The 12,184-nt window shown below is 48.4% G+C and overlaps 1 protein-coding gene across 1 annotated transcript in view; it reads right to left on the reverse strand.

The window, feature by feature from the left end:
- Positions 1-4,739: 4,739 nt before the first annotated feature.
- Positions 4,740-12,184, reverse strand: part of SLC25A13 (solute carrier family 25 member 13) — a 77,431-nt gene continuing 69,986 nt past the window's right edge. Inside the window, exons 13-16 of the mRNA XM_054384810.1 lie at positions 11,804-11,942; positions 6,385-6,543; positions 6,209-6,299; positions 4,740-4,929 (exon numbers count right to left, since the gene is read on the reverse strand). Coding sequence (XP_054240785.1) covers positions 4,740-4,929; positions 6,209-6,299; positions 6,385-6,543; positions 11,804-11,942 — 579 coding nt within the window. The remainder of the gene's footprint in view (positions 4,930-6,208; positions 6,300-6,384; positions 6,544-11,803; positions 11,943-12,184) is intronic.

Here is a 12,184-nt window from a genome sequence, read left to right on the forward strand (position 1 = left end):
GGGAGGAGGAGAAGGAGCAGCCCGGCCCAGCAGCTTCACCCCGCTGAGCAGGCGGCATCCAGTGTCAGAGTCAGTCCTGCTGTGGCTTTTGATGCCAGTGTACGTGCCAGTATTGCTCCAAGCATTCCATGCTAATCCCACCGCTTTACACCAGGCTGATGATCTCCAGAGCGTTTTCATACTTTATATTTCTGTCTGAGAAGTAAGAAAGAGAAGACAAATCAACCCTTTATGGGTTTAGTTGTTGCCTTTTAACTACTTAGTAGCTGTATTTAATAGCTAGGAACCCCTGGTTAAACTCGTGCTCGCGTTGCCCTTCTGGCACAGCCCTATTGAATCCATATGAAGGCAGATATGATTACGTGCAGATGTGGTGGTGTGCTCCACTTGTCTGGGCCTGGGCCAAAGGCTTTTAGATGTGGTGTTTCACATGGTGACTTACATTATGAATGGGTGTACTCTACAGAACTTGCTGCTCCTTATTTATTGCGGTGTGCTGCATGGAACCTATTTATTGGCAAGCATTAAAGTAACGACCCCAAAGCATGAGCGGAATGGGAGAGCCGCGCTGTCCTTCCATGGCCACACAGCCACAGGACAGCACTGCTGCTTAAGGTGTCACAGCTGTGAAGGTTGGCTTGATGTTTCCTTCCCTCATTTTTGTTCTTAAAGATGCTGGTTATTTCTAGGCACTGCAGCTCTAGGCCAGGTTGGTCACCAGTACTTGGCATGCAAGTTAACACTAATGGGCTGACACAGGGGCCATGGGTCCCCTGTAGGACACTGCTGCTGCCAATAAAAGGTATCAAACCCAGCCTGTTGCAGCGTGGTCAGTGCTCAGTGGTGGCTTCAGGGCCTGAATGGGTGGAGGCTTCATTGAAGAAAACCTGATTGGAGCTTGAGGGTAGTAAGGCTCTAAAGTGGGATCTGGACAGGCTGGATTTAATGGGTTGAGGCCAATTGTATGAGGTTAAACAAGGCCAAGTGTGGGTCCTGCACTTGGATCACAAAAACCTCATGAAGGCTCCAGGCTTGGGGCAGAATGGCTGAAAACTGCCCAGCAGAGGAAGATCTGGGGCTGCTGGTCAACAGCTGGCCAAAGTGCATGCCCAGGTGGGCTGTGGTAAGGGAGACCTTGCCCTGGATCACACAGCTGAGATGCATCTCCTGACCTTCTGATGGCTCCATGAGACTGGAGCCTTGTGTTCCTTCTGCTCCCCTGGGAACTGTCCTGAAGAACCAGCAGCATTTTGTAGCTTAAAGGTGAATGCTGATAACCAGCGGGCCAAGACACCACAAAGCAGCAGTACAGACATCATCTCCAGGTTGGTGGTCTTTTTTTTCTCCTGTTTCTCCATTTTCCTTTCAAGAAAGCCCACCTAAGTGTTGCCTCTGTGTGCGGGCAAGGCTGAGGCCTTGCAAAATGGAAGTGGGAAGGGCTTTGGCCATTGGTGGCTCACAAGCCATGCACAGGCAGAGGCACAGCAAGCTGACGTCCTCGTGTTCAACGCTGGGAGAGGCTGCCCCTGCTTGCAGCCCAAGCAGAAAGCAGCACCAGAGCACGTGGCCTTAAAGAAACCACTTCACCCCAGGCTGCTTCTGGGTTAGTTGCTGCATTTGAAGCTCTGTGGAGACATTTAAGATACAAAGGTCTCGAGATGTCTGCATCCTCAACTGTTAAATCACTGACAGATCATCTCTGTCTCTGGAAATCCTCTTCTAGCTTGTGCAAAAAAGGCAAATAGTTCAACTGCAAACAGTCCAAGTGCTGAGACAACAAAGCTGGAAGAAGTCAGAGAGTTGGGCTTGTTCAGCCTGGAGAGGAGAAGAGGGAGACTTTAGAGCAGCCTTCCTGTATTTGAATGGGGCTCTGGAAGAACTGCAGAGGGACTTTTGACAAAAGCATGGAGGTGATGGCTTCAAACTGGAAGCAGCTCGACTGAAGTTAAATTATGAGGACGCCATTCTTCCCCATGAGGGTGGTGAGGCCCTGGGACAGGTTGCCCAGAGAAGCTGTGGAGGGTCCAAGCCTGGAAGTGTTCAAAGACAGGCTGGGGGGTCCTTGAGCAAGCTGGGCTAGCAGACGTGTTCATGGCACTTGGAACTTGATCTTTAAGGTCCCTTCCAACCCAACTCATTCCATGATTCCTGTCCATACCTCTGCACATGCTGGAGTACCGAGTTGCTCAGGATGATGTGTACATCATGGAGTGCCTGAGCAGGCTGTCCCCTCTAAAGGAAGATGTGGAGCAGTTTGTCAGGTTTCTTACTTTCAGCACCTTTAGAAAAACCTGCCCAGGCTATTTTTGGAGCCCATGATATGTTTGCTCACAACAGTAGCCTGCAACCACTGATGCTTCAAGCCAGCTCCAAGCCAACCTGTTCCCTGGGGACCAGGCAGAAAAGATCCCTCAGCCTCTGCTGGACAAATGGGAGAGGTAGCAGCTCCAGGACAGGCCACCCCCCTCCTGCTGATGGGTAACATCACCAGCCTCTTGTTGTTTCTTTGTTCTGGAAGTGCTCTCCTGAGGAGGCAGCTGGGCTGCAAGAAGCAAGTGAGGCTATATTTGATCCTGGCCCTCCCACGCTTTGCACAACTCAGGCAGACACCCAAAGAGGACAGACAACTTGTCCTCAGGACCTTCAGTTTGTTTGTAAGGCAAGCTAACATGGTCTGGCCTGGAACCTTCTCGGAGCAGGAATACAACCTTCTGTGTCTGCAGGAAGCTTGCTATGGGCACAGATCTTTCCCAGGCTCTCTGGGCAGAGCTGCAACATGCTTTGGAATGGTTTAGCCTGGGCTGCATGTTCATGAAGGAGATGGTAGATCTTCAACCCTTCTGCCCCTGCCTCCATCCTCTACTAGAAAGAAGGGCAGAAGGACTGAACAGATTCACAGAATGCGTTGGGCTGGAAGGGACTCTCAAAGGTCATCTTGTCTAACCCCAGTGCGGTCAGCAGGGGCACCTCCAACTAAATCAGGATGCCCAGGGCCACATCGAGTCTGGTCTTCAATCTGTCCAGGGACAGGGCCTCACCACATCCCTGGGCAACCTGTTCCAGTGTCTCACCACCCTCACTGTAAATAATTTCTTCCTAATCTCCAGTCTAAAGCTGCCCTCTTCCAGCTTCAATCCATTCCCCATTCATCCTATCACTACAAGCCCTTGCAAAAAGTCCCTCCCCAGCTTTCTTGTAGCCTCACCACCCCCAGGTACTGGAAGGCTGCTCTAAGGTCTCCCTGGAGCCTTATCTTCTCCAGGCTGAACAGCCCAAACTCTCCCAGCCTGTCCCCACAGGGGAGGTGCTCCAGTCCTCTGGTCATCTTCATTGCTTCCTCTGCGCTGGTTCCAACAGCTCCAAGTCCTTCTTATGCTGGGGGCATCAGAAGTGGAGGCAGTGCTGCAGGTGGGGGGGGTCTCAGCAGAGCAGAGCAGAGGGGCAGAATCCCCTCTTTGTCCTGCTGCTCTCACTGGTTTTGATACAGCCCAGCACACAGCTGCCTTCTGGGCGGCAAGGGACCACTACTGGCTCATGTTGAGTTTTTCAGCAACAGATGTCTTTCCTACACTGGGGACACTTCAGGTGTCTTTATTCTCAAGCTGCAGGTGTTCTTCTAGCCTCCGTGTCCAAATGTTCATTTGACCTTAAAGCTAAGTCTCCAGCTGAAGCCTGTTGCACCTGGCTCCTCTGGAACAGAACACCATGAGTGCATCTGTTTGAAAGATTTATTTCTAGCTTCATAAATACATCATTTTTCTAAACACTGTGCAAGGCACCAAGAAATTAAGGAAAATCTTTTTTCTTTTAGGGTATTTTTAATCTCTTTTTGTTTGGTTGGTTGGTTTTTTGACTGAATGAAGTAAATAAGAATCTGAAACAACCTATTTGCCAATTACAAGCCAGCAATTAAGGCAGGTACCATCGATACAGTGCATGATTTCCTAATCGCAGTTATTTCGACAAGCAGCGGTTTTACTAGAGAAGTGCATTTACAAACTGAATTCCAAACACCAGCAACTCAAGGGAGGCACCTAGTCATGAAAATTTCCTTCTTTATGTGGAGGAGAATGCCAAAAGTTCTGCCATCAAGTGCAAAGACTATGGACAATAAACACTTTCTTTTGGAGCATTTCGATACCGGGAACGTAATACAGCAGCCAAACATTTAGACATGTGGTTTCCATTACCCAAGCCCAGCCCCATCTTCCACAGAAAAGCTTCAGAACACAATCCAGAAAGAGAACTTGTGCGTGTAGTTGGTGGAATGGTTGGTACCAGGGCTGTGTTTGCTTGCCAGGCTAAGTTTAGAGCCCAGTGACAGGGCCAGTGAGAATGGCTCTGCTCCCAGTGCTGTGGCAGCCACTGCGTTTTGCCGTCTGCTGTGCCACATCCGCCCTGGCGATCTGCAACCAAGCATGGCCTGTGAGATGATCTGCTTCACAGCTCAGACCCAGCCCTCTCCAGCAAACAGAATCCAAAATTAGTGTCTTCCCAACATGAGCAACAGGTCAGATGTGGAGAAATACATTCATGGTCCCCAAACTTAAAACGACTGGTAAGGATTTCACAGTGATCTGGTTAAGGAAGCACAAGGACAAACGATTACACTGCGGGTGAAGACTGCCTTCAGAACTCAAATGAAGCTAAACTGTTCTAGGATGAGAAGCTAAAGGAACCAAGTAGGAACAGATTAGAAAAGTGGCTGTTTCCCAACTAATAACAAAAAAACCTACAGCTTAGGGTCCTACTGCTGCAGCAGCCTTTGAGGTAGGTGGCGATGGCTTAAACTGAGGTAGGTAAAGTCCAAACTTGTTTTCAATCCCTGCAAAAGTGGCAACTGCCAATTTATAACCACCAACATGGTCAGGATTGGGAGCAGGGAGAGTGATCCTAGATTTAGGAACTGGCTCTGATCCAGCTGGTTTTCTGCAAAATAAGAAAAAAGAGTCAATTCATTTCCATATAGTAAGAGCAGGATTTACAAACATCTCCTCCACAGAGTCAAGTGACTGAGACATCAGAGTGCACCTCCCAGTAAGCAAATCAAATGCTACAGTGTCCTGACAAAACACCCTGGCACAAAACCTTCCAAAACAGTTGGGAGCCTTCACATTGATTGAGTTGGATATGGCTGGACTTGATCATCTTAGAGGTCTTTTCCAACCAAAGAAATTCTGTGATTATGTGAGTATGGTCAAACAACTGTCTACAGCTACCTGAGGTTGTAGTGAGTGGGGGTTGGTCTCTTCTCCCTAATACCAAGTGATAGAACATGAGGAAATGGCCTCAATTTGCACCAGAGGCGGCTTAGGTTGGGTATTAGAAGAAACTCTTGACTGAGAGGGTTCTCAAAGCCTGACACAGGCTCCTCAGGGAGGTGGTTGAATCCCCATCCCTGAAGGCGTTACCAAGATGTGGTACTGAGGGCCATGGTTTAGCCCCAGCCTTGGTAGAGTTAAGAGAATGGCTGGACTGGAAGGTCTTGAAGATCTTTTCCAAACAAAATGATTCTGTGATTCTTACAGACCCTTGCAGAAGTCAATGTCCTGCCTAACCTGGGGCACAGCTCCACACCAAACAAGGCCTGGCAAGAGAGTGCCTCCTAATCTGGCAGGCAGTACGTTTCCCCTGCAGCTGTGCCACCAGCCCAGTGTCAGGATCAGAGACCCACAAAATGCCAGGTTGGATGGGACCCCAAGGACCATCTGGTCCAACCTTTCTGGGTAACAGCATAGTTAAAATGAGCTGGCCCAGCACCCTGTCAAGCTGAGTCTTCAAACTGTCCAGTGTAGGAGAATCCACCCTTGGGAGATGATTCCAATGTCCAACTGTTCTCATGGGGAAATGTTTTCTCCTGGAGTCCAATGGGAATCTCCCTAGCAATAACTTGTCCCCATCACCTCTTGTCTTATCCATCAGACTCCTTTGTAAAAAGAGAGTCTGCATCCTCTGCACTAACCCAGGTCTCTAGCTTGAACCAGTGTTAGATGATGTGGTGATGTCTTGCTGTGGAACAGGTCCTGGGCTATCAGCCTAACCTCCACAAGTCTAGTGTGGCTTAAATAATATTCACAAAGCCTAAAATTCACAAAGGCTTAAATAATATTTACAATATTCATAACCTGTCCTCCAGAATAGCACGACTCTGACATGTTGAAGAGCACCAAGACTCACACAGCTTCAGATTCAGACACCACATACTTACACTCCTCCAAAGTCTACATAGAACCACCTCTGCAGCAGCTCATAGGTCACCAGAGTTACACCAAACTGAGGAGAAGACCGAAACACCCGAGCTTGAACGAGAAGAGAGGAGAAGAGCTCCTAAGTGACAACCCCCACAAGCAGAAATCCCTCAGCAGTCCAAGCTCTTGTACATACCTCCTGCTCCTTTCCACAGGGCCTTTGGACCTTCCTCTCGAAGGATCTTGGCAAAGCAGTCTACAACACCACTGTAGGTGGTCTGTCCTGCTCGGGCTGCCACCTGTAGCCTTGTTTTGATGACATCTGCAGGTGTCACCAGAGAGGCTGCAGGCATACCTACACAACACAAAAATCAGGACTTGGTTACCACCAACTTATCACATATGTTACAGACCTTTTTTTGCCCAGGAGTAACCTTGCCTTTCATCCTTACATCAGGAGAACCCAGCCCCATCTGGTTTAAGCAGAAACTGAGAAGGAGAACAAGCAACAAAAGGCAGCCGGTGTGGAGGTGGCTTCACTCAGAGACAGCTTCTCCTAGAGGAACCACCTGAAAGGAGGCTGGAGTTTGGCCTCTTCTCTCTAGTATCAGGTGATACTAGACAAGAGGAAATAGCCTGAAATTGTGCCAGGGAAGGCTTAGGTTGGATATGAGGAAAAATTTCTTTCCTGCAAGAGTGGTCAAGGGTTGGAACAGGCTGCCCAGGGAGGTGGTGGAGACACCATCCCTGGAGGTGTTCAAGAAACCTGTGGACATGGCACTTTAGACACGGTTTAGTGGGCATGGTGCTGTTGGGTTGACAGTTGGACTTGATGACCTTAGAGGTCTTTTCCAGCCTTACTGACTCTATGATTCTATAACCGTGTCAGATGCTTGCTGCTGAGCTGGAAGGCACAGGCTGGAACCTACAGGGACACCTTCTGCCAGCCAACCTGGCCTTGAACACCCCCAGGGAGGAGGCATCCAAAACTGCCCTGGGCAACCTGCTCAAGAGTCTCACCAGCCTCGTACTGAAGAACGTCTTCCTAAGATCCAGCCTAAGCCTACTCTCCCTCAGCTTCACACCATTCCTCTTGTCCTGTCTCTAGACATACTTATGAAAAATCCCTCTCCAGCCTTCCTGTAGGATCCCTTCAGCTACAGCTAACATCCTCAGCAGGAATCCTGGAGGAAGATTCAAATTTACACTGGGAGATAATCAACTGAAAGCAAAAACAAAACAAAACAAAACACACCAAACCCCAAAAAACCCCAAACCAACCCAAATTACCACTGGGTGGTATTTCTAAAATAATTCCTGTCCAAACTGGGGCTGCCCGTGCTTAGAATAAACCAAACAACAGCCCAAAGAAGAAAGCAAAACACTGAGACTGTACCCAGATGCCACTGGCTCTTATGGCTTTACTGCTTTTCCATTCTGCTTCTGTTCCAAACCAGCCTGGTCAGCTGGAGCTACATCAATCTCCTTTGCTTACTTTTTTTCTTAATGTTTAATAATTCTGTACCAACTTTTGGCCAAATCAGCATGGTCTGGCCCCAACCATCAGGGCACCCTTCCTGCAGACTGCTCTGAGAGATGTAAGCATGTGTGCATCACCCTAAATAAGAACTCCTTCTCCTCTCATGGGCTTCCCAAAATAATGCACAGTGGCCAGTGCCAGAGCTAAATTCTGGTCAGGGTTTCTGAGCTCCAGAAACCCTGAAATTCCTCTTTGCTTAGCCTTGCCCACACCAGGATATTGGTTGAGCCTTCAGTTTAAAGCTGGACTTTTGCCCTTCAAAAGCCAACCAAATGTTTTCAGGGCTCTGGGCAACCTGATCTAGTTGAGGGTGCCCCTGCTTACTGCAGAGGAGGTTGGGCTAGATTACCTTTGGAGGTCCTTCTGACCCAGACCATTCTATGATTCTGTGAAAACCAAAGTTCATACTTAGAAACAACTCTGCTTACTGCACATTGTCTTCTACCTCCTCATTCCTCATACCTTATTACTGAGGATATTCTGCAGTTCAAAATGGTTTTAATTCTGGTTTTAGGAGCTGTGTGCACAGGACAGAAGAGTTTACAGACAAATAAAAATTTACAGGTCACTGCCATGAGGAACTTACAATGGAAATGAGATAAATGGCACAGCAGGAGCTGACAATAAAAGAGAGGAGTGAGGGGAGGAGAAGGAAGTTCACAGAGGCACTAAGTAGATGGAGCAAATTAAGGAGAGATCCTGTAGCTGATACCAGAATCAAGTCCTCAAAAAATGCTGTGGCACAATAGGTTGAGACGTGGTGGACAGTGAGAGCCAGAAGGAGATCAAGCTGAGGTGACATCCCTGTTGCATGTGTCCCTAAGTGTCCCTAGCAACCGTGAAAAGGGATAAAACACACCCAAGAGAAGCAGAATTAAGAAATTCTTTACATCGAGGGTGATGAGACACTGGAACAGGTTGCCCAGGGAGGTCATGGATTCCCCCCTCCCTGGAGGTGTTCAAGGCCAGCTTGGACAAGACCCTGACCAGTCTGATCTAGTAGAAGGTGTGCTTGCCCATGGCATGGGGTTTGGAACTAGATGATCTTCAAGGTCCCTTCCAACCTAAACCATTCCATGATTCTATGAACATCCTCTGGCAAAGAATGCAGACAGGCATCTGAGCATGGCCAGCTTGGATATCGCAGCTGTAGAAATCACAGAACCACAGAATGGTAGGGGATGGGAAGGGATATTGGAAGGGGTCTCTGGAGATCAAGTCCAACCCCCTGCCAAGGTAAGTTTGCCTAAAGAAGGTCACACAGGAAAGCATCCAGGCAGGTTTTGAATGACTCCAGAGATGGAGACTCCACCACCTCTCTGGGCAGCCTGTTCCAGTGCTCCAGCACCCTTAAATTAAAGAAGTTCCTCCTCATGTTTAGATGGAACTTCTAATGTTAAAGCCTGTGCCCACTGCCCCTTTTCCTGTCACTGGGCACCACTGTAAAAAGACAACAGGTGGAGCTTGCCACACCCAGACAGAGGTCATGGGGATGAGATCCCCAGCCAGAGAGCAGGGACATCAGCCCAGAGATCAAGCCAGCACTTCAGGGGTGGTGGGGCTGTTGTTTTGTCTTCCCCTTGACTTCCCTGTGGCAAAGCAGTGGACATGTATGCCCCCACCATGCTCTGCTTGCACCCAATAAAAGAAATTCCCTGTTTTGGTAAACAGCAGGAAGATTCGTTGTATATCATCTGCTCCTGAGAGTTATGCTAGGATGGGATTCACAGGAAGCACTTGGATAAAATTCACATTCTAGCTGGTTTGGTAAAGCCATATCAGCAACAATAAAGACTGCTTCTGTGCCTGAACTTCAAAGGCCAGGTTATCTCAGTCTGCAATCACCTGACAATGGCTAGAAAGAGAGAAAATAGGAAAATCTAAGAAATTACTTGGCTTAAAAATGCCAGCTTATGTTTCAAGGCAGCAAATATGATCTAAAGTTAAAAAAATGTTTTGTTCCATTAAAATGGGTGAGAAGTAAGCTGGTTGTAAGCTCCTGTTGAGGGGCCTGGAGGCTGCCTCTGGTTTGGGGTGGGGGAGGGAAGAAGGCATGAGGGTTTTTAAGCACCAGTTGTCTGAACACAGCTGGTTTTCCTAGTGCTAGGCTGATGTCTCTGGCCTGTGGGCTGCTGAACACAGAGCAAAGCCGAAGAACTGAAGCTATCTGCTTCAACAAGAAAAGAATAACTGCTCTGCACTGCCAGCTCTGGCTGTATCCTGAGGCCAGCCACTGGCCATCCAAGTCCCTGGCTCTTCAAGAGACACAGCCCTGTGTAGAATCCTGCCCAACAACAGTTTCCCTGGAGAAAGCAAAGTTTAAAATCGAATGACCAAACCCAGCCAACCCACCAGCCTCCTGTCTGTACTGGATTCATGCAGCTCCATCATTTCGCTCACCCAGCAGACTGCAGCAACCTGTCAAGGGTCCTGCTGGAGGAAGAACTTGGCTGCAGCTCAGAGAGACCAAGCAGCCCCCAAAGGCCATAATGGAAGTACCTGCTGGTCTCAGCCCTTCTGCTTACTACATGCCCCCCAAAGCCTTGTGGCACAAATTATCAAGCCCATCTGTCTCCTGAAGACAAAACCTTGGGCAGAGCAGCATTCTCAAGATGCCCTCTCCAGGAAGCAGCTAGTCCCCTTTGGGTAGAAACTGGGTGCCATGCCAGGAGCCAGCTACACAGCAGACACAAAGGCAAGCTGAGGCTACAAAGTGTCTCTGTCTTTTCCCTTAGGCTCTGGAGCACTCAAATGCATCTGTGACAAGTCAAGCACCACTTGGCTCTCCTTGGCTCTCCTAGCCACTACACAGCAGACTAGAACATACTCCAGATCTCGCTTAGCATCTCTCTCACACCTGGGTATGGCAGGAATTAGCAACCTATGGCAACCTGTGGAAATGATTCCAAGCTTTTCTGCTTTGTTTCATGCAATGCAATAAAATAAAAGAATGGTGGTGTGCTCACAAGGCCAAGTGACTGCATGGGGTCTTGTGGGTAGTAAGCAAATGGCACCATTTTGTCACAGGCAGTGTCAGTGTGCTTAGACAGCTGCAATGCCAGCACAGCTTTTAGACTCCAGATATCAAAATGTAAGGTTCCTTTGATGATAAACAATTTCACAAATGCCCTGACCTATATTATGAACAATTTCAACAAAACCTTACCAGACAGCCAGCCACAAACACAGCAACTTCAGAAAGATGACACATGACATTAGGAAGAAATTCTTGACAGTGAGGGTGGTGAGACACTGGAACAGGTTGCTCAGGGAGGTTGTGGATGCTCCCTGGATGTGTTCAAGGCCAGGCTGGACAAGGTCTTGAGCAACCTGGTCTAGTGGAAGGTGTCCCTGTCCATGGCAGGAGAGTTGGAACTAGATGATCATAGAGAATCATAGCATGTTAGGGGTTGGAAGGGACCTCCAGAGACCATCAGGTCCAAACCCCCTGCCAAAGCAGGATCACCTAAGGCAGGTCACACAGGAACACGTCCAGGTTGGCTTTGAAATTCTCCAGAAAAGAAGACTCCACAACCTCTCTGGACAGCCTGCTCCAGGGCTCTGTCACCCTCACAGTAAGGATGTTTCTCCTCGTGTTGAGGTGGAACCTCTTCTGTTCTAGCTTGTACCCATTGTTCCTTGTCCTACTATTGGGTGCCACTGAAAAGAGCCTGTCCCCTTCCTCTTGACACTCGCCCCTCAGATATTTACAGACATTAATTAAGATCTTCTCTCAGCCTTCTCTTCTCCAGACTAAGCAGTCCCAATTCTCTCAGTCTTTCTTCATAGGAGAGATGTTCAAGGATCCCTTCAAGGTCCTTTCCAACCCAAAACATTCTACAATTATCTGATGAGAAAACACCAGCACTTAGATATTTCCCTTCGTTTTCCCCCCTGAATGTTGTGGTTCTAGTAGGAATTTACAGTATCTTTAACATAAACTCACTCTACAGCACTTGGGCACAAGGTTGCACACTGCACAGAGTTCTTCTGAACTTTTCAAAGTTCTCACTGCCACCACCATTGAGCTGCAGATACAGGACAGTGACCTGCACAGACAAACCTGGGCACTTACCAGCTATCGATCCAGCCAAGAGCAGATTTCCAGGGCTAACCCTCCCATCTTCGTTGGCAAATGAAGCTTTCAAATGAGCATAACAGGGGAAGTAAATGGCTGAGAAGGGGATGTCACGCAAAAAACAGGCCTTGGCACCCTGCATTGAGAAAGGGAACAGGTTTTGAGAAGTAAATCCAACATGGTGGACTGTGAGAACAGCAGAGAACAGAGCAATATCCTATTTTTGGTTGGTTGGTTTCTGCAAAAAGCTTATAGACAAAGCTATTCCTTCTCTCAACGTGTGGAAAGGTCCATGCTGTCTGGGTGTTGTTTCTTGGTTCAGCAATTTCTGCCTGAAGAAGACTGAGCCAAAGGACAGGTCTGTTCCCTCTCATTTCT

This window comes from Indicator indicator, chromosome 11, assembly GCF_027791375.1.
Source record: "Indicator indicator isolate 239-I01 chromosome 11, UM_Iind_1.1, whole genome shotgun sequence".
NCBI lineage: Eukaryota > Metazoa > Chordata > Aves > Piciformes > Indicatoridae > Indicator > Indicator indicator.